Source organism: Cotesia typhae, unplaced genomic scaffold (genome assembly GCF_013202065.1).
Source record: "Cotesia typhae breed Kobodo isofemale line unplaced genomic scaffold, CoteBio_Ctyphae scaffold_152, whole genome shotgun sequence".
In the NCBI taxonomy this organism is placed as follows: domain Eukaryota; kingdom Metazoa; phylum Arthropoda; class Insecta; order Hymenoptera; family Braconidae; genus Cotesia; species Cotesia typhae.
Genome location: NW_027423776.1, coordinates 6,779,369 through 6,802,006, shown reverse-complemented (window position 1 = coordinate 6,802,006; position 22,638 = coordinate 6,779,369). Strand labels below are relative to the sequence as shown.

At 27.7% G+C, this 22,638-nt stretch overlaps 6 protein-coding genes across 8 annotated transcripts; 2 read left to right on the top strand and 4 right to left on the bottom strand.

Moving 5' to 3' along the window:
• Positions 1-25: 25 nt before the first annotated feature.
• LOC141535973 (uncharacterized) lies at positions 26-2,952 on the bottom strand. The gene is made up of 2 exons (XM_074256164.1): positions 1,136-2,952; positions 26-1,057 (listed from the first exon to the last, which is right to left on the bottom strand). The coding sequence occupies exons 1-2, from the start codon at positions 1,614-1,616 to the stop codon at positions 765-767; spliced, it is 774 nt and encodes a 257-aa protein (XP_074112265.1). The 5' UTR covers positions 1,617-2,952; the 3' UTR covers positions 26-764.
• A 3,516-nt stretch (positions 2,953-6,468) lies between these two features.
• Rpb7 (DNA-directed RNA polymerase II subunit RPB7) lies at positions 6,469-8,084 on the top strand. Its single transcript, XM_074255818.1, has 7 exons — positions 6,469-6,625; positions 6,692-6,801; positions 6,863-7,022; positions 7,526-7,576; positions 7,665-7,802; positions 7,881-7,914; positions 7,985-8,084. Exons 1-7 carry the CDS (start codon positions 6,614-6,616, stop codon positions 7,999-8,001), a joined length of 522 nt encoding a protein of 173 aa, XP_074111919.1. The 5' UTR covers positions 6,469-6,613; the 3' UTR covers positions 8,002-8,084.
• Positions 8,085-8,288: 204 nt separating this feature from the next.
• Positions 8,289-10,504, bottom strand: LOC141535721 (uncharacterized protein C6orf136). The gene is made up of 5 exons (XM_074255816.1): positions 10,231-10,504; positions 9,417-9,671; positions 9,203-9,291; positions 8,810-9,031; positions 8,289-8,489 (listed from the first exon to the last, which is right to left on the bottom strand). The coding sequence occupies exons 1-5, from the start codon at positions 10,348-10,350 to the stop codon at positions 8,351-8,353; spliced, it is 825 nt and encodes a 274-aa protein (XP_074111917.1). The 5' UTR covers positions 10,351-10,504; the 3' UTR covers positions 8,289-8,350.
• A 1,093-nt stretch (positions 10,505-11,597) lies between these two features.
• On the bottom strand, positions 11,598-14,968 carry LOC141535800 (rab-like protein 6). The gene is made up of 4 exons (XM_074255929.1): positions 14,765-14,968; positions 14,661-14,712; positions 14,159-14,340; positions 11,598-13,880 (listed from the first exon to the last, which is right to left on the bottom strand). The coding sequence occupies exons 3-4, from the start codon at positions 14,283-14,285 to the stop codon at positions 11,932-11,934; spliced, it is 2,076 nt and encodes a 691-aa protein (XP_074112030.1). The 5' UTR covers positions 14,286-14,340; positions 14,661-14,712; positions 14,765-14,968; the 3' UTR covers positions 11,598-11,931.
• Positions 14,969-15,400: 432 nt separating this feature from the next.
• Positions 15,401-17,500, bottom strand: Surf4 (Surfeit locus protein 4). The gene is made up of 4 exons (XM_074255934.1): positions 17,375-17,500; positions 17,155-17,302; positions 15,827-16,501; positions 15,401-15,746 (listed from the first exon to the last, which is right to left on the bottom strand). Exons 2-4 carry the CDS (start codon positions 17,203-17,205, stop codon positions 15,660-15,662), a joined length of 813 nt encoding a protein of 270 aa, XP_074112035.1. The 5' UTR covers positions 17,206-17,302; positions 17,375-17,500; the 3' UTR covers positions 15,401-15,659.
• Positions 17,501-18,571: 1,071 nt separating this feature from the next.
• Positions 18,572-21,769, top strand: LOC141535801 (choline-phosphate cytidylyltransferase A). 3 transcript variants are annotated; one of them, XM_074255932.1, is made up of 9 exons: positions 18,572-18,715; positions 19,483-19,607; positions 19,847-19,955; positions 20,027-20,143; positions 20,235-20,386; positions 20,502-20,723; positions 20,825-20,992; positions 21,351-21,472; positions 21,562-21,769. In XM_074255932.1, the coding sequence occupies exons 2-9, from the start codon at positions 19,530-19,532 to the stop codon at positions 21,665-21,667; spliced, it is 1,074 nt and encodes a 357-aa protein (XP_074112033.1). In that variant the 5' UTR covers positions 18,572-18,715; positions 19,483-19,529; the 3' UTR covers positions 21,668-21,769. The 3 variants fall into 3 exon arrangements, with proteins under 3 accessions (XP_074112033.1, XP_074112032.1, XP_074112031.1); XM_074255931.1 differs by having other exon boundaries at positions 18,593-19,039; XM_074255930.1 differs by having other exon boundaries at positions 18,593-19,048.
• The last annotated feature ends 869 nt before the right edge of the window (positions 21,770-22,638 follow it).

Genomic DNA, 22,638 nt, shown 5'->3' with positions numbered 1-22,638 from the left:
TTATTAAAATACGCATAGTCATTCACTTTTCCATTGTCCAAATTATCCAGGCCTATCTACTAGAAAATAAAATTGCTCTTAGTACACTTACAGAGAAAATAATATAAAAGACGTGTCTTTAAGAAATACTTATACAGAATTTAAAAATTTTTTCAAAGCAACAAAGTCTTTAGTGTATTTTTGTTTTGTAACTGAAATAGTGAACTGATAGATTTATTTTTCCATAAATAAGTTGAACATACAGAATTGATAAAATTTATCAGTCTCGTTACAATCCAGGAATGCAATGGCACCATAATAAAATGTAATAGAAAATTTCTAGCGCAAATTTTGTTATGGAATTAATAGAGTCTATTCATTTTCAACAAAAACAGAATATATTTAATACAACCATTGTTTATACGGTCAAACTGATTGCATCACTTGAAATTACAAGGGGTTTGAAAACCTTTATAAATAACAATAATTAAACATCATAATCATTAATACAAATAACTACGTCAATTTTTTAAATTCTTACTACACATTGTTATTAAGAAGAAATATTATAGAAAATTATTCAAACCAATTTTTCATCTTCATTTAGATTAATAATATAATTATTCATATTTTTCTTCATGCATAATTTTTCTTCTATAAAGTCTATCAATCTCCGATTAACTTATAATAATAAATATTTAAACAGTTAATTAACACGTCTTATTAAATAAAAGCAGATTGTAAACTATGATAAAGGTAAATAATATATAAATTGTCCAGAACAATCAGGAATGAATGAGCTTGTGTCGAGTCAAATGATTGAGAGTAACGCTCGCATATGGACAAAAAGGACACTTATAAGGACGAACATTGTTGTGAGTATAAAGGTGTTTCTTGAGACTACGCGAAGATTCACAAGTAAAATTGCAATGTGAGCAGTTGTGGGTGATATGCTGTTCGGCATGTGTCTTGATATGTCGCTTCAGGTGTGACAAATTGTTAGTTGCATAGTCACATTCTTTACACTGGTGACGCTTAAATTCTGTGTGCCGGTAAAGTATATGTTTTTCAAACAATTCTGTTGAAGTACAATTTAAAATAATTTATAATTTTCAAGAAATAATAAATAATAAAAATTAAAATTAAATACACTTACTGAAGACATCAAATGTCCTGTCGCACTTTTTGCAGTGATACTTGGATCCATTTTCATCAAACATTTGATTACTGTCATAATTGTCTTCATTACACTCTTCAGCTCCGATTTTTTCATTAATTATTGACTCGAAATTCTCGACATAGTAAGAGAGGTTGATAAACTCATTTTGTTTGACAAGATAATCAGCGATGTTAGATTTTTGATAGATTAGGTAATCATCAGTATCGACATTGCTGTTGTCTCCAGAGTAACTTTCGGAATCATCCATAATTATAGTTTCACTTTCAGAGTTCTCTTTGTCAAGATAAATTAATCCTTGCACTTTATCGGTTTCATTGTCCATGTTATCATTGTCCATCCAATCATGTTTTTGTTCACTCATCGAGCCGACCTCTGCTATCTTTCCACGGCTCAGTATTGCGGAATGACTTTTGTCTTGGTATTTATCTTCATTAAAGCGTATATTATCGTGATTCATTTTTAACACTATAACAATGTGCGGAATTAATATAACTGATTATAAATTGCTATAACTTTAATAATTCATTATTTACTATCTAATACTTTGTTAAAATTAAAAAATAACTAATAATATTTAATTACTGCGTAAAATAGAAGACGATGCTAACTCTCTCTTGTCCATCACTTTCAAAAATTTTTAATTATCACAGATAAATATTTTTTTAAATAAAATAAGATGATAAATATTTCCAGTCCTGTGAAAATTCATTAATTTGTTAATTTCTTGGAATTAATCGACATTAAAACTTCAAAAATTATAACCTCTTTACTTACTGATTTATCAATTATTCAGTAAGACTCAAAAAGTCTGGTATCTTGGAAAAAACTTATTAATGATGAACAAGTTGGTGTAAATATTTCAATTAAATAAAATTTATAAAGATGAATAATTCATTTCAATTTATTTATTAATTTTTAAGTTATATATTAATGACATTTAATGAGTTACGATGATTGAGATAAAAAATGAAATAAAGCATATTACGCAGTGTTCAGATTGAACAAGCAGTTGTTTCAAGTAAACATAGTTGAGATCACTTACTAATAAAAATCAAATATAATAATCATCGAGAAATTTTTAATTTTTTTTTTTACGAAAATCTAAAAAATATCGACGAAGATAGGTTTAATTTTTTTTTTGAATTTTCGTTAGAAACAAAAATTTTTAAGAAAAAGTTCAGACAAGTGAAATTTAAAAAAAATTCTAACTACACGATAAGAACAAGATTACACTGGGTATCATCCTAGATTATACTGATTATACAGATTATTAGATATTTTTCAAATGATATTAGACGGTGGAATAATGACACCAATGAAGGATTTCTCCATTCGTTTTGTGTTTTTGATTTCGATCGTGGTATTTTTCATTTTGAGGCCTGCATTAGAAGGAACCTTATCAGCCTTAATGTCGGGCTCAGAGAGTTATCGAGTGGAAAACTTACAAGACTTACACTACTTTAAGTACAAAGTTTACGTTCATGTTGCCGAAAAAAATTTCATCGAAAGCGAAAAATTATGGATAGGTTCGGAGAAGAAATTTTTGAATTACACAAAGGGCTCGGATATCAATTACTACTATCGGGTATTGAATAACTCTAAGGCTGCGTGCATTGCTTTTAGTACTATTTTACTACCGTATGCGATTAAGCATAAAAGTAAAATACATATGTCCGAATCACGAATTTTCAAGACGTATTTCACTTACTAGGCCCGGCGTAACTGGGCTTTGAAAAAACGAGTTAATCAGATAACGTCGAGACTAACTGAATTCGGGATAATAGATTATTAGAATTGGAAAGGTTACAAGTATCCGATGAAAAATTTAAAAGATTTAGAAAAGATTGAAGAGTCTTCAAAACTCTTTCAAATAGATTTTGAAAACATACATTTCGGTTATGTCTTTATGGTTATACTGATAATTCTTTCATTAATGGTATTTTCTATTGAAATATACTGCGGGAGAAAATTTCGGTATCGATATAACCGGGGAAAAAAATTGTGTCTAAAACGAAAAAATTTTCATTATCAATAAAAGAGTAAAAGAGCGCATAATTTTTTTTTTTTTACCAATCGACTGGTAGACATATTCTTCACCTAAAAAAGAAACATTGATTTCCTAAACCTAAAAGGGCGTATGTCTCTAATTATGAGCCCTTTTAGCTTTAGAAATTAAAAAATTTTATGACCTAAAGTTAAAGAGGCCTATAAAGTTTTTTTTTTAAGCAATTCAATAAAATGCTTATTTTTGGCCTAAAAATTAAAAAAAAAAAAGAGTAGATTCAAAGAGGCGTTAAAATTGTAATTTTTCCTACAATTTTTTTTCCGTGTATAAGCTTTTCAGTATATTTCCTATTTTGGCACTCAGTTTTAACATCAATAACTTTTTCAGAAGTTTGTCCTGGCATAATTAACTATCACAATTTACATTATAAACTATAAAAACTATAAAGATATAAATAAAAAATTTGTGATTTAATTAATTAATAAACGTTATACATAAATTAATGTAATCAATTAACTTTGAAGTATTAATAAAATATTTTTCAATTTGAATTAAGTTTAAGCATAAAACTATCGATGATGTTAAGAATAATATATTGCAGTGTTGTTAGTATTACGTTTTAATTATTGTAATTTATTGCCGAGCACCTGAGAGTATTTGTCAATATAGTTTACGAAAAGTTTAAATTAAAAATTTATTTTTACTCAACACCTTACCCTTCATCGTCATAATCAGTTCCTATATTCATCACCTTGAATCTCAAAAAAATTTCTTTTCCAACTGTTATCTATTAACTTTCCAAAAAATTTTCTTGTACTATCAATTTTGTACATTTCCTATTTTCCTACCGACCAGTTATATTATAAGGTAGAATTAATTAATATTGAAATTGAGTTACAATTAACAATAATTTGTGAACTAATGTCATCGGCTACCTTAATCTAATAGAATTTAATTTTTAAATGAAGTATCATATTTTAATTAAGACAGTAATGCTTTATTGAAGAAGTAGATTTTTATAAAGAGAGTTTTTTTTATTCTTAGTCTAAAAATTTTATGTTCTTAATTGAAGATTTAATTTCTTGGATTAAGATAACTGAATATCTTTAAACAAGAGTGAAATTCATCGCAAGTAGCAATAAATTACAAGATCAGCCGCTTTCCAGAATGTTTTATCATAATTTCGAAAATTATTTTAATTGTTATTTTTCTATACTTCTTTATCGCTTGATACTTACAAAGTTAACCATAAATAATAACAATTTTCTAAGCATCGCGATTATGACTGAGTGGAAATTTTCACCAAATGATAAGGGATACCAATGAGGTCACTTGATAAGAAAAAAAAATATTCTATCGGTATAGGTAATTGCACCGACTTGGACAAAGTATAAAAAGGGCCCGGACTCTTCGTGGATTATCAGTAATTTTCTTTCTCTTCATTTAGAGTTGAATTTATAAAGGAACTTTCAATTATGAAGACTTTCGGAGTAATGGCTTTCGTAGTTGTTCTACTCATTGTCAGCGTACTCGTTGGTAAATTCAATTTTAATTATAATTTTTACTCACGAAAAGAGAATTGATTTTTAGAAAAAATTTTTATTTATGATCGAAAAGTTTCTCATGAACCAGGACAAAATTTTGAACGTATGAATAATTTACATTAAATTTTCTGTGTCTTAATTTTCAATCACAGAAAGCTCCCACAACAAACGCTCACCACAAAATATGGGACCGCCAGATATGGGACCGCCAGACATGGGACCATCAGATATGGGACCATCAGATATGGGACCATCAGATATGGGACCATCAGATATGGGACCATCAGACATGGAATCATCAAGTAAAATATTTCTAAAATTTCACAGCATAAATCTTTTATTCAATTCTTAATCAACATCTTTTGCAGATATGTAGTAGAGTTCTCTTGCAGTGAAGTAAAATGATCGTTTTCAAATGGTAAAAGTATTTTCTTTACTCTTCAAAAATAAATTAGTACTAGAGTTAAGTACGCGCGCAAGCGCGCGCGTGCAAGTAGTCACGAATTAGATATATTTCCATGCTTAATATATATTTATTTAACCAATCACGTTACGAATAGTTTGTGCAACAACATATATTTTCATATTTTTCATCTAAATTATAAGTAGTGATCATTCTATCAACTGATAACTTTAAAATTAATTTGTGTTCATAGATTTCAACGGAAACGGTCAACTGTAACATCTGTCTACATTTATTGATAAGCAATACCCGTTAAAAAAAACAATTTTTTTTTTTTTTGGGCGAAGAAAAAGTTAAAAGTTATAAGTTTTGCTCTGGAAATTGTCAAAATTTGTATTTACTTATACATATCTTTTCAGTGTAACGAAATATTGTTTCAACAATGCTGAAAGAAGAATTTCACTTATAAAACCTAGAATTTAGAGTGTATTCGATAAAATTCATTTAAAGTGTATGTGACGAAATTTTGTGGAAAATAAATATTTCTTTGTTTAGTTGACTATATTTTTAATTTATTAATATAGAAATTAAAAATTTTTTTTAAATTAAAAGTTTTATGGTCCTAGGAAGCTATTTTAACTATTTGTGAAATTAAGAATAAATTATTCTGAAAAAAATTATGAAAATGAAGTTAGCCGACATTTCAAAATTTTTAGAAAATATTTTTTAAAAAAATTTCATTTAAGAAATTGAAAAAAAAAATTGTCACATATAAAAAACTTGAAAAAATATAAGTGCAATTTTTTGTAAATATCTTTTTAGTTGTAATTTAATTAATAAGGAAAATTAAAAATTTTTAGATGTCTGCTAACTTCAGTTTTAACAAAAATTTAATAAAAAAATTCAATGAGAATCAATTCAGCAGATAATAATTCATTTTTTTAACAAATAAATTATGGCAAAAAAATAAGAACAAAAAATTGACATCTAAAAAATTAAAAAAGTAAAAAATGCAATTTTTCAGAATTAATTTTTCGGATCAAATTTATTTAATAGAAAAAATAAAATAGTCATAACAATTGAAAAATATTATTAGTGGAAATTTTTTAAAGAATTTTTATGATGAGATTGAAGTTAGCAGACTATAATTTGTTATTTATTTTATTAAAAAAATTCTTAAAATTATCTGATTTCTCTCAATTTCAGTATAATTTTTTTTAATGTAATTGATTTGTTATAAAAATTAAAAAAATTGACAGCTGTCAGCTCGCTTCACTATCATCAGTTGCATACTTGTCAATCGATGAAATATTTACATGCAATTAAACAGTAAACTACTTACCCAACAGCTCCGTCGTGATACATTCCGCCAAAATTCCTGAACAACTGTCCTTAACCTCAAATAACAAAATAACTAACCACCAAGTGTTTGTATACAATCAGAATTTATAAAAAAATATAAATCTTAATTTTTTATCCAATTAACGAAAAAATTTTCTAAAATGTTTTATCACGTAAGTAATATTTATAATTTTACTCTAAATAAAATAAATACTTTAAACATTTTTCAATTTTTATAGATATCTCTCGAACAGGAGATTTTGCTTCACCCCCGTTACTTTGGTCCCCAGCTCTTGGATACAGTCAAACAAAAGCTTTACACCGAAGTCGAGGGCACATGTACCGGAAAGTAAGATTATGCTACTCATTTTATAATTTTAAGAAAATTACAAATAAAAATTACTTTCTAGATACGGCTTCGTAGTAGCTGTCACGACGATTGACAGTATTGGCGCCGGTATCATACAACCCGGCCAGGGTTTCGTTGTTTACCCCGTGAAATACAGAGCTATTGTGTTCAGGCCGTTCAAAGGGGAAGTGTTGGATGCTGTAGTGACTCAAGTCAACAAAGTAAACTATTTTTATTATTTTTTACTTCTTAAATATGTTTTTTAATTTAAATATCACACTAAAATTAGCTGACACTTGACAATTTTTTTATTTTTCTTTAAAAATAAACTAGATCAAGAAAATTATTTTTAAAGAATTTAATATATAATTTTTTTGAGCTTCTAAATATTGAATTTTTTTAACAAAAAAATTTGAAAAAAAAAATTGACATGTAGAAATTTTAATTGCAATTTTTAAAAAAAAAATTTGTTTTTTAAAAAAAGAAAATGGGTAATTGACTACTAACTTTAATGCCATTAATTTTTTTATTTTTTTCAACAAAAAAAAAATTTTTCAAAAAACTATTAAAAAAATTGCATTTTTAAAATTTCTAAATGTCAATTTTTTTATTTACTCTTTTTTGCTATAATTTATTTGTCAAAAAAAACTCTAAAAATTATCATGTCTCTCAATTTTAGAATAATAATTTAAATGATGGAATTTTATTATTTTTTTTATTTTAGGTTGGAATGTTTGCTGAAATAGGACCTCTTTCATGTTTTATTTCTCACCACGTAAATATATATTTTTTTCTATTTTTTTAATAAATTTCAATTACTAGCCTTGTATCTATTTTTTAATAATCAAAATTTTAACTTGCAGTCCATACCAGCTGATATGCAATTTTGCCCCAATATAAGTCCACCATGCTATAAATCCAAAGAAGAAGATGTTGTTATTCAAGCCGATGATGAAATACGATTAAAAATAGTGGGTACTCGTGTTGACGCCACAGGAATTGTAAGTTTTGCATGTAACTTTTTTTTTTAATTTTTCTTTGTCTGTTATGATACTTATTAAATTTGTTTTACGTTCCAGTTTGCTATAGGAACGCTTATGGACGATTATCTAGGTAATTTATCTCAACTAATTTTAAATCTCTGTAATTGTTCTAAAAATATTTATTCACTCGTTTATTTCAGGTTTAATTTGTCAATAAAATCAAAAGTCTTTAAAAACAACGCTATGGATACAATTATAACATATTTATTATACTAATAAAAGTAATAAGCTATAAAACAATATTTTATAATAATTATTTTTTCTATTGGTATTAATATTAAATGAACTTAACAATTGATGCTTTGATTAATTAAGTTTTCGTCATATTCTTGTAATAAATACAAAATAAATAAATTCGAAACTATTTAATAAAAAAAAATTATAGTAATATTGAATTTACTGATACTCAGAAGAAATAATGTGAATTCAAGTGCTAGGTGAATGTAATGTAAGATTCAAAATTTATTGTTGAACAACAAGATGTTGAAATCTCATGAGAGCCCTAATCAGGCAGCCAATTTAGCCGCGATGTCTGGCTTTCCTTTGTCTGGGGTCATTTCTTCATCGGGCATCATCTTATCAGCTACGTGTCTGTATACTTGACCCTGGGCGTTGACAGAAAATACAGAGTATCCATCATACCACCTGTAATGATATTTATGTTAAAACTAGTAATTCATTTTTTGTCAATTTGGTGCGCAAACTTTTTTTTAATAAAAAAATCTTAAAATTCTCAGTTACTGTGTTTTGAAATTAGGCAGCCAAACAATCTTGACTATTTTTTAATTTTTTTTTAACAAACAAATTTTTTTTGAAAAACTATTTTTCATTTATTAAAATTTCTGTTAAATTTTAATTGTTTTTTATTTGTTAAAATTATTAAATATTTGCTAAATTAATTTTCATGAATTATAAGCTTAAAATTGAAAAAAAAAAAAAAATAAATAAATAAATATTTAACTCACGACTCTAGAGATTGGATACCACCAACAGACTTCAACCACTTAAATTTCCAAAAATTGACGAACGCTTTATAAGTTGAAAGGCCTCTAATTCTCCACCTGACTCTGATGGTACTGTCTTCAGAGTGCATTGTAATTTTTAGTACTTCAAGTTTTATGTACGCATACGTTAAATGTCCACCCACCCTCAAAAATAATATTTGTTTCATATAATTATGAAGGCCGCTGAAATTTTTAAATAAATTAATGATACTGCAAGTCAATAATTAAGAAAAATATTTTTAAAAATCGAACATAATTTTTTTCATAATAATTAAATTACGAGTGTCAATAACTGGGTCTTTTACCTTAAAATTAATCAAAAACGAAAAAAAAAATTTTTTTATTTAGACTTACTGTGTAGCAGTGCCTTTAATGTGATTTATAAATTCAATTTCGCGTGAATAAATCCGGTAATCCATTGTTGTGACAAAAAATTTTGGGAGCTAAATTTAAAAAAATCTTTTTTAATTTCATAAAAAATTTATGAGCACCTAAATAATTTTTATCTACATCTGATGACATAAAAATTGTCATAAGTAAAGCAAAAAAAAATTTTCTATAAACTTACATCAGTTTGGAGAGTTTTGTAGACATTCAACAACGTTTCTGAAGTCGGCTGCCCATGATTACTATTCTGATCAGGATTTTCTCCTGAAAATTCATCCTGCTTCGGCAAATCAACTGATTTTTTTGGTAACTGTGAAGCAACTGCATACAATTTTATTTCGTTGGTATTTTTCTTAAAATTATTCAGACATTCTCTTGCATTGTACGCTGAGGGTATTATTAATTCAGGAGAACTTTTCCTAGGTACGCACTGGGTCTGTCAAAAAAATATATATGTAAGTAAAATAATTAATCAACATCAAATCAATTATGTCAGTAGTATATAGTAAGAGTTTATGACATTTAAGTCAATTTAAAAAATTTTTTTAACAAATCAATTTCAATAAAAAAATGCTTCTAAAAATTTTCACTTATAATTTTTATTAATTTTCACATGTGAAACTTTTTAATTAAATTTTTTTTTTTTAATAATTTAATTGCTACAAACTTCTAAAAAAAATTTTTAATATCTGTCAACTTCAGTGTTGTTTAAAAAATTGCAATTAAAATTTTTCTATGTTAATTTTTTTAAACATAATTTATTTGTTAAAAAAATTTTAAAAACTATCTATCAAATATCTGATAAATTAAATTTCAATAGTCCATGTGTAGTCCAAGTTATGTAATTATAGGTTAATAACACAACGTATCAATAACGTTAGTAAATAAATAAAATATTTATTGACAACTAAAACGCAGTAATCATGCAAATTGAGTCAATAAAATTAAATGGAAACAAATTGTTCATAATATTTTAATTGAATAATAAAAAAAACCTCATGTAAGAATTGAGATGTGCCAATGAGTCTTGCCAGCCGGCGATCGAGCTGCGTTTGACTTATTGTTCCAACAAAAGACAGTATTTTATTTGGAATTGCTCTTACACACAGTGCCATTTTTGTTTACTTGTTACTTTGTAATTGTTACCTAATTGGTTAATTAATACAATACTTGGTTTAATTATTTTTTGAGGCTAAACTATTTGGTGAATTAGAATAAAATTGCTTGTAACCACCATTTTTATTGGAGTATATAGTACGACCAGCGCGAAGCAACACGCTAAGTTATATTTTTTACCTCTCTCTTATCTTGCTTTCTAAGTCTTGCTCTTTTCAACGAAATTTAACAATGAAAATTAATTTAAGACAAAAAAAATTGTGAAAAAAAATATGACATTAAAGTTAGCAGTTACTTAACCATTTTTTTTTAACAAATAAATTTTTTCCAAAAAATTATTTTTAAAAAAATGCATTTTTTATTTTCTAAAATTTCTACATGTCAATTTTTGCCATAATTTGTTTGTTAAAAAAATTATTAAACACCTGCTAAATTAATTTTCATCAAAAAATTGACATGTAGAAATTTTTAAAAATTAAAAATTCAATTTTTCAAAAATAATTTATTGGAACAAATTTGTTTGTTAAAGAAAATTAAAAAATTGTGGTGACAGCTAAATTTACCGTGATTATTTAACTTAGTACTAAAATGAGCAGACATTTGACAAATTTTGATTTTTTAAATCAATAAAAATTATAAGAAAAAAAATATTTTTAGTAAATTGCACTTGAATTTTTTCAAATTTTCTACATGTCAAATTTTTTCTTTTAATTTTTTTTTTACTAAATGAGGTCTAGAAAATTATTAAAAAAAAAATTTATTTATAAATTTTTTAGAACTTCTGAAGCCAATTTTTTTTTAAGATAATTTTACCACACCATTTTAAAATCAAATATCAAGAATGTGTAATTACAGTGAAATAAAAATAATTCAATTATAAATATACATTTATTACTTAAAGCATTTGAACGTTTACATACAAGTGATAAAATGATGCAATAAGTAGCAATTTTAAATTTATAAATTACTTATAATTTATAATAATCATCAATTATTTGTTTTATAAATAATATTAATAATAATCTTTATAAATACAATTACACGATCCGTTATTAAAGTCCATTGTGAAACGATATTATTATAAAATATCATACTTACAATTAATTTCTCACAAAAATACAAATAGAAAATAATAAAATTTTGACCATAAATACTATATAAATTTATGCTCACAGAGCGTATATATATATATATATATATATATATATATATATATATATATATATATATATATTTATATATAAATTGCATTTATTAAAATTTTATTAACTGTTTAACGATTTATTATTGTATTTTGAAGATCATTTATTGGAATAAGTTGTTATTATTAACTTGAATTAACACCCAAGTTAAAAATCGGTTAATTACTTAATTAATTCCGCTCAATATTCTCATTAAAACTGTAAATCTTTAATGTGTTATTGTTATTGTTTATACTCGAGTAACTTAATCGAGGGTTCATCCGTCAATAAGTCATTACAATAATTTAATAATCGATTATAGACCATGGCATAAACAACACAAGCTATTTTATGTGAACAACTTTATAAATGGAAGTCGAAGCTTTTAAATCTTTAACTTTACAAAGCCTCATAAGCCATATCAATAGATGGTCGCGAAGCAGGTCCGTTTAAAAACTCTTCAAGCTCATCTTTCCCTTCGTCCTCATCCTTCCTCTGAGAGCGTTTCTTCCTCCTCTCGCTCTTATCACTTTTATCTTTATCCTTGCTCTTGTCCTTGCTTTTTTTCTTCTTCCTTTTTTCTTTGTCCTCGCCCTTATCTCGATGCTTCTTCTTCTCCTTCATCACCGGGCTGTTAGAATTAGAATTAGAATTAGCATAAGGATAAGCTTGCCGAATGCTCGAATTATCCAGCAGCTCCAGATGGACATTTGAACTGGTGACACTGACATCTAAACTCTTATCACTCACGTCCAGCTTATCTTTTCTGGTTCCAGTGCTGCTTACATCTTCCCCACCCTCGGGGCTCTGCCGCCACTTGGAGTCTCGACTTAACCAGCTGTTAAACCTGTCGGAATTTCCATCCTGGTGATCCAGCGACGTGAAATCCCCGTTCGAGATCTGGAGCTCTTCACTGGACGATATCGAGTCCCGTTTCTCCGAAGAAATGACAATTTTTTTATCCTCAGAACCAGGATCACGTTCTCGCCTCTTAGACTTGCTCAAGGGATTCTCCGCGAGCCTCGGTTCTACTGGAACGGAATGGTCGTCGTCAGCCGACGAGAGATCGTCTTCATACCCAGCAACAAGTGGGTTAGCAGTCTCTGTCTCACTATCTGTATCAACTACATTACTACTAGCCTGAGTTTTCTGAGGTGACTGATTATTGTCATCCAAAAAAGACCTATCTAGCATTCCGTCGTCCGGAACAAAGTCCTCAACGCTCGCCAGCGGAGAAGAATTTTTATTATTAGCTGCACTTGATGAAACTGTCGTAGCAGTTATTGCTGTTGTTGTTGGCGGTGTAACATCATCTTTTTTCCCAACAGCAAGCATTTTAGCGACGAAATTTTGCTGCTTTTCCTTCCTATCATCAGAAATAGAATCTGGTCTTACAAAAGACACATTTTTCCCGTTATAATCTGTCTGCGGGCTCTTGGTTTCTTTTTTTGGTATTACTTTGGCCTCAAAAGATTTAACAGGAATGGGCGTACCACCACCAATCGGACCAGGCATTGAATTAGATCTTCTGACGTCGTTAAAATTACCGTTATTACTACTGGAAGACAATGCGTGGTGTGTGCTTAATGATGACGTTACATTTGGGACTAGAATGTTCGCTGATACGGATTCAGCGACAGCACGTCGCCGATTAACAAGATTGTCCAAAAACTTATCGTAATCAGCGTCGTCGCTCTCCTGAAACAAATCCAACTCCTGAATAGTAAGCTGGGTTTCTTCTTCATTTTTTTTAAGTTGTTTCAACAGCGTCTCGCGTTGCAGCTGCAGGAATGGAAGATTGAAAAATTTATGCAGCAATTTTAATCCGAAACCATTACGCATCGAAGACTCTGCGTAACGTACTTGAGCAGTTCTATCAGTCAGAGAATCAATAAAATAAGTAACACGATCCGCGGTGACTGTACGGTGGTGCGACATGTCACAATGATTGCCCAGGACAATTATCGGTATGTGATCGGGAATTTTTGGCAACTCACGCTGCACGTAATCAAATGTCCAGGATTTAGTGACATCCAGCATCACGATGACGCCGTTGGTCCCCTTGTAGACATCCAGAAATTCTGCGTCGAGTGCCGGCTCTTCGATAATTGCATCTGATGGCGCGTTGTCCATTTTCAAGCCGTCTAACTTTCGCCTACGCCTTCCACGGTCAACTACGTCCCAAACTTCAACTTTCACGACATCGTCTGTAGTCTTATAATTCCATTGTATACTGGTTACTTGGATTTCTTCCGTTGGAATGTATTCTTCTGTAAATTTTTGGCCCTGCAGTCTATGGAACAAACATGTTTTACCAACATTTCTATCACCCTTGATGATTATTTTCACTGAAAATTAAATAAATTTAATTTTTCATTAATATGAAAATGAAGTTAGCCGACATTTCAAAATTTTTATAATTTTTTTATTGAAAAAATTTCAATTCAATTATTAAAAAAAAAAGTTTCACTCGTAAAAAACTTGAAAAACTATTAGTGTAATTTTTTAAAAATATTTTTTTAGTTGTACTTTAATTAATAAAAAAAATCAAAAATTTTCAAACGTCTGCTAACTTCAGTGTCATTTATTAATTATGTATTATTGATGAATAATTATTTATAATTACTGTTATATTGGACTCCTTTAGAAAATTTTCTCTGCAATGTCGTTGGCATTGATTGATGAGCAGGTCTAGGTGATGTGTTAACAAGCCCATCATGCTTACCAGCCAATCTCTTGAACGCTGACAACATTTTAACAAGTTCTCAAGAACTTGATAGTTATCTGAATCGCATGTAATGTAACTACCTGAATAAGTAAATAAATAACTATATAATTTTATTTGTAAACACTGAATAGAAGTAAACTTTGTTTAAACTTTGATCTATTAATTGTCAAGCTCCGTTAACCTCAAATCCTTTATCCACTGAGACATTTATTGAATTAAATTATTTAAAAAAAAAAAAAAAATTTACTATTATCATAATTTTTATTTATTACATTTAAAAATTATAAGTTTACCAAATATAAATATAAATATGTAAAAAAAAAATATTAAGTAAAAATAAAAACAGTAAAAAATGATAACTGTGTAAACAAATTTATAAAAAATGACTGAAGCGACTTACTGTGAAATTTATTAAATATAAAAAATATATCCCCATATATATATATATATATATATATATATATATATATATATATATATATATATATATATATATATATATATGTATGTATAAATAATCACTTGCTAAGACATCTTATATATACAGTTAACAATAAGATGACACGTAAAGTGAACAAGTAAGTGGCAATTGACACGAAACAGCTGTTCCGCTGCCAGTTAGTGTGGACGATGGAATTAAATTCAAAAGGGCGCCACTGGTCTTACTATTTATTTGTCAATAAATAAATAGCTGTTATCCACGTGGTGTATTTTTAAATAATAAAATATTAAGTACATAAATAAAATTTTAATTAATAAAGTTGGATAATTAACTGACAATAATTTTAAAGATACAAAAAAATTATTAAATCATCGAATATTACAAAGTGGATACTTGAATTACAATAACAGTTATTTATTTTAACAAATCAGTCAACGAATTGAAACATTTAGGTCAATGAATTAGCAATTAGTAATTAATAATTAATAATTAAAAATATTAACCAAAAAAAAAATGTATTTCCAAGTACAATGATAATTGCTCACTGTAATATTTACAATACCATCCTTATTAATATGTTGTATAAATAAGTCTTAAGTTGCATTTAATTATTATTATTTACTCTCATTACCCAACAGCCACATCAAAAAACTTACAAATTTTTCCAGCAATTATTTTCAAAATCTTTACACACCTCATGAAGTTTATATTTTTAATTTATTAATAAAATTATTTACTTATATTATTATTATTATTATTATTATTTATATCCCGGCCGATGTATTGAATCCACGATAATAGAATATGACATTTAAATTTAGTATACAGTATAAAATTAATTTATATCCGAGGATTTACGTGTCAAGTTTAAAATAGTGGACAGAAACATATGATCAAGGTCCAAGAATGAGTTCTTTTTTTAAGATTAATATAATTATAATCTAATTTCGAAGACATCTACCATTGCTTTTTATGTTCGTCCATCGACACACCACCTGGACCGAGTGATACAATCATGAAAAGTCCTCCAACGACAGATAAAGTCTATAATAAAATATTTAAATATCACTATTAATTTTTTAATCGTTTTTTTTTTTTTAATAAATAATATAAAAAAAAATTACCTGGAAGAAATCGTATTTTAGGAAATCTCTCAGTGGCTTGTGGTCGGGGATAGTCCACCATGCATTGTGGTACATATTTAACGCCGAGAGCATCAAAACAAGTAACAAGGCACTGAGCTTTGTTTTGTATCCAACAGTAACAAACACCATCAAAATACCTCCAATAATATTCTGCATTATTTGCATGAATGATATTTCGAAACGGATCAACGTTACGAACATAAATGCTAAAAGTATGCGACCAGCCAGCTGTAAATAATTTTTAGGTTTGTTCTCCCCGAGGGTAGGTACCCCAGCGAACAAAGATCTTCCTTCAACACGTGATTCAGCAAGTACCAGCAACAATGCACCGATAAGTGCCAAATTGCGGAATAAAAATTGTACATCCCACAGTATGTTGTAGGCAAGCGTTTGGAGTACGACTATGAAAAACAGGGCACCACAGGCAATCGAGACCTTAAATCTTCCAATTACCATTACACAGCCTCCGAGTTGTCCAATTAAATTTATCAAGACAAATAAAGTTGCCAAGAACTTTCCACAGTTCCATGTCATGTCTATGTATTGTCTTTGCTCGTTCCACTGGAACCACATCCGTAAGCCGTCTTCAAGAAACGTGGCAATAAGACAAAGCCGTGCAAGGGTTGGGAGCACATGTTTTCCATTACGAATTACCTGCAATTTAAATTATTTAATTAGCTTTTTTAGTTTTAATAATTTTATATTTATAAATCTAAATATAAATGTCGGAATTGACATTGATAACTTTTTTAAAAAATATTTATTATCAATCTTTTAAATATGTTATCACGATAAGTGATTACGTGGACATCTGCGTGTTTTATTATTTTTTAAATAATTATTATTTTTATTATTATTCGTAATTGGAGTACCATTATTGTTAATAATTATAATAAGTAAAGTATTTAAACAACAAAGTCTTGATATAAACAAATGTAGGTGAAGATCAGATTAGACAGCTTAAATTAAAATCATAACCTGCAGACTCTTAGACTGCTAAATTAGTGACTGGTAAATTGCACTTGGCACAATATGATAATGCACAATTAAATCACTGGTGTATAAATGAGCCACAGATGCTGATAAAAATATGCTGAGCTGAAATTATGAAGTATGAGTTGTATTATCTGGTCACGATGACGTTGACAGGAGAAACACACCTGTCCCACAGGAAAAAATACATACGTCGATTAACGATCACTCATGTGTTGATAACTCACCAATTAAAATAACGTTATTTATACCAGAGCTGTTTAATTATTCATCAGCAAACAATATATTATTGTGATTATTATTTAAATAATTACCTGATCGGCAACTTCCTCGGCTTTAGAAACTAATTCGGGTTGAATCTCCATCGTGCTTTTTTAAAAATGAAAAAAAAGGACCCATCCACATACCACACTTCGCATACACGCACGCAAAGAACCACAGCTAGCTCTTACCCGTAGCCACCTATAAAAATTAAATACAATTTTTAATTCATACACAATTTATTTATATGTATTACTTTAAACACAAGTTTACCTGTTTATATGTGTGTGCTCAAAGAGCCTCCAAAAGATCTTTTTCGAGCATGATGTGGAGATATACTGCGCAATTTTACACGCATGTCGTCGCTTCCGGTTCACGTGTCACCCGCCAAAATATTTTTCATTCAAATATAATTTATTTGTTGCTCCATTTTCTTTAGCACGTGTCATTAACGTTTATTTATTTTTATTTTTATTAGATTTTTTTAATTTTTAAATTTCCTGCCATTTATTCCAAAATTTAAATCAATAAACTACTGCACTCTGGAAGATAAAAATAAAATTAATAAATAATTAATATATGTCGTGATTAAAAATATATAATACAATAAATAATAAATATAACCTTGGACATTAATACGCTTCGATCCGGTTAATTATTTTAACGATAGTAGAAATACTAGACAAACAAGTTTTGTGTTTGCAGAAAAAAATTTTATTACAAAAAATAATTATGTTAAAAAATGTAAAAATCAACATCAGTCAATGAATTTAAAATTATCCGTACATTTTTTCTTTTTTAGTTTTTACGCTGCAACTGCTTAAAAGAATTTTTTAATTTGAAATAAACTTCGTTGCAAGTAATTTCACTGGTATTTCTTCATTGAAATTAAATTAAGTCTTTCATCACAATGAAGAATCTTCAAGACAATGCAATAACAAAATTAATTATTTAAATACACCAAAATATAATTGATCCTCATCATCATCATCGGTATGATTTATCTATTTTTAGTATCAATAAAAAAAAATAATTTAAGCTAAACGTACACGTGACGTCGCGGATCATCCGATGTTACGTCGATTGGCATTCCAGTGATAATTACCGGGAAAGTGCGTTATCTAAAATATAATAATCACTGCGTATTAAAAAAAAAAAAAATTAATTAATTCAACGCTCATTAGCATTACTATACTCATTCTCATTACATTACATTTGTTATTGCTATTACTCGTAACTGGAATTACCATATTTTTACTATTAGATTATTACCTGTGATTAATAATTCAAATAGTAATTTTGAATGAGAAGAGACTTCATTCTTACAAGCTCTGGTGGTAGTAGTTGACAATTTTATAAATAAATCAATTTCAATTGCAATCATCAATTTAACATATTAATTGGTGCTTTATATTACTGATGTTACGGCCCTGGTTCTACGTTGTACCCCTACTCATCTGAATGTACTTGTCGGCATAAGAGAACCAGCTGAACTCAACAATTTATACAGTTCGGTTTTACTATTTCACTTGCTTATATCGTACGATAATATAAGCATAATATAATTGCGTTTATACGTATCGGCTTTGGTCTTTAGTCAGTAGCTACCAATAAGTCAGTAACTGTGATTTTACATAAATTTTATTATTATTTATTAATTTTTTAATTTATAAATATTTAAGGTTAAAAATTTAACGCTTATTGTTTACTATTTATTATTAATTTAATTTTTTTATTTATTTATAACTTGACCGGTTTTTGTGTCAATTTAATTTTTCCAACTACATTAGTATATATATATGTATATATACACTTAGTTATACATAAGTATATGATATATATAAATACATTGTAGTGTAATAGTTCAAAAGTGCGTGGGTGAGAATTTGAAAGCCAGTTGGAATTGTAGCTAGGTCAGCTGGGCATGTGGAATCGTAGGTTTGTGTGGTATGTCATTGTGTTCCGGCTTTTTTAAAGACGTATCACATTTTATAAACTTGGCATTTTTAATTACTTAGTCATTTATTTTTATTAGACAGTCATATGTCAATATTCATAAATTTATATAAAATGTCTTCATTTGTTTTTAATTTTACGGTGTTAATTTTCACACGTCAATATTTTTATTTTATCGTCACAATTTGACTTAAAATATTCTTTTAGATAATTATACTTATCCAGACAGATATTTTAAAAATAAAGAAAAATTTTTATTTTATTTATAAATCGGTGAGATCCATTTTAATGTAATTAGTTGATATTTTTCTATCAAACAATTTATGCCATGTACATATGGTGAAATATGACACATCGGTTGATAAAAAAGTACCGTGACTAATTTAAAAAAATTAAAAAAAATTTTTAATTTACTTCTATTACAGATAGCGAAAATTTAAATCAACTAGAAGAAGAAAAAATAAAATCTGAAATGAATTTTGAAAATAATCATGAAAATGGAGATCATGCATTTCCTGGATCGCGGGACGATTCTCCTGTTGTATTCCCGGTAAGTATATTTGCATGGTTAATATTTATAAATAGTAATGTAATGCGATAATAAAACATTAAATGTTTCCGTTGTTGCTTGTCATAAGTCATAACACAGTTGACTAATCATTCATTATTACTTCATGTAGTATATAAAGTTTATCAGAACATTTGAATGCTGGTTGGACATTATTTTAACGTAGAAAATAAGTAATCAGTTTATGATAAATTTTTATTCATTCAATTATAAAATTGCAGTCAATATATCGAGAAGCACCATTTAGCGATGACCCGGAGGCCATCGCAGAGTTAGAAGCATGCGACTACACTAAAAAAATTGACATAAAAATGGCAAAGAGCGGGAAAGGTTTGTATAATTATTTGTCATTAAGTTAGATAGATTAATATAAGATATCATTGATAAAATATTCATTTTAGCGCCTAGACGGGTTCGAGTTTACGCAGACGGAATTTATGATTTGTTCCACCAAGGCCACGCTCGTCAGCTGATGCAGGCAAAAAATCTTTTTCCAAATGTTTATTTGATTGTCGGTGGTAAGATGTTTGTTCCAATTTTAAGTTGATTTATTTAAAGTTTATTTCATTAATTTAATCAATTGATAACAGTCACTTAATTAAATTTTAGTTTGCAATGACGAATTGACTCACACGAAAAAAGGTCGCACTGTTATGACCGATGATGAGAGATATGAAGCAGTACGGCATTGCCGTTACGTCGATGAATTAGTGCGAGACGCTCCATGGGAGCTGGATGAAGAATATCTAGCCCAGCACAAGGTATTAATAATATGTAACTCATAAAATAATATTCATTTATTATCATATTTGATTACATTATTATTGTAACTCGTAATTTTAATTTAATATTAACGTTAAAATAAAAATTTTTCAGATAGACTTTGTAGCGCACGACGACATCCCGTATTCAACTGACGAAGCTGACGATGTGTATGGCTGGATAAAAGCTAAAGGAATGTTTGCAGCTACTCAAAGAACTGAGGGTGTCTCTACATCAGATATTGTTGCTAGAATTGTCAAAGATTATGATATTTATGTTAGAAGAAATTTAGCTCGAGGTTACAGTGCCAAGGAGTTGAATGTCTCGTTTCTAAGTGTAAGTCATTGTTGATTAAATTGATAAATATGTACAATTATACATGTATTAATTTTTTAATGTATGTTCAAATAATACTAATAATTATTTAAATTATTCAGGAAAAAAAATTCAGATTACAAAATAAATTCGATGATTTAAAAGACAAGGGAAAACGAGTGATGGAAAACATTGAAGAGAAGCGTATGGATATGATTAGCAAGTGGGAAGAAAAATCTCGTGATTTTATAGACGCTTTTTTATTACTGTTTGGTCGAGAAGGTCGACTGGTCTGTACCAAAAAAATTTTTTTTTGTTTTTTATTTTTCATTCTATCTCTCTTTCTCATTGGAGTGGCTCATTGTAAACCCTGTCTCACAAGTGGAATCTTTCATATTTTAACAAATTCAACTCAAGTGATAAAATCTATTAATTATTAATCTTTTATCTATACCCACACCTATTTATTTATTTATTTGTCTATCCAAATTTGTTCTAAGTATTTTATATGTTTCTTTGAATAAAAACATAATTCATTAATCTCATTCATTTCTTTATTCACTAAATCTATGATAAGATTAATTTAAGATAAATAAATGTATTTGATTTTTGTTTTTTTTTTTAACTAATTGATTAATTTATTTACAGTCGACGATTTGGAACGAAAGTAAAGGTCGTTTGATGCAAGCGCTTTCACCTCCAGCAAGTCCTAAACGGGCGGGTAGTCCAAATGGGAGCAGTAGTAGTAATAATGACGATGATCAAGTCAGGTAATCTATTAATGTAACCATATAAATATTTATTATCAATAATAAATGAGAAGATTAATTATTTATAATTTATATATTTATTTTTACAGTCCACCACCAAAGAAAACTGGTCGCTACGATTTTCCAAATAATAGTAATCACTATTTGAGTGATGATTACAGTGATGACGAAGAAATAAATTCACATTCCAAATAGTTTATGAGTTTAGTTTATTATTTAACTTTCGATATATTTATCTTAACATCTTTAATAATTGTAATTAATTAATAATTAGACATTATAGATTTGTTTACTAAATTGACGTGTGATTTATTTACTTAAAAAAATCGGCACTATTAAGTTGCAATTGATGACTTATAAAGTTAGTATTGAATTTAAAAGCAATTGCAAGTTTAAATGACCTAGTCACTTGTTATTGCATTAATTGATAATTAAATTAAAATAATAAAGGTAATTAAAAATTATTATTTTTAAATTAAACACATCAAGATTGAATATTTTGGTAATCTATACAAAAAAAGATCAATTTTATTGTCACAATTAATTTATTTATATTAAAACTCGTTATTTTTATGCAATCCAGCGAATGAATTAAATATAATTAATTAGAATCTATTAATATAATTTATTGTGCGCATGAAAAAGTGTTTTGCAAGCGAGGGAAATGACATACATATATACAAATATTTATTTTTGCTATAATTGTCCATTGATAAGATTATTTACACTGCTCCTATAGTATCGTTAATGCACCGAATTGTTCATTTTTTATTATAATTACTACTACTATTATTTTTTTTTATTTTTAATTACTTTTAATTTACTGATCGAATATAGAAATAAAGGTAGCTTAAACTATTGTAGTATATAAATTAAAAAAAAAAAATATATATATATATATATATATATATATATATATATATATATATATATATATATATATATATATATATATATATATATATATATATATATATATATACTAGAAGCTTAATCGATGGCCCAACTAATACATAGATTAATTATGATTTATACTAAAAATCAGTTGATAAATGTCATCGTGATAAAAGGGCCATAATTAACCATTGGTGCCTATAAATTATTTCAACTAGTAATTAAGCGCCCCCCCATATAATATAATAGCATGTACATTTTTTATGAAAAAA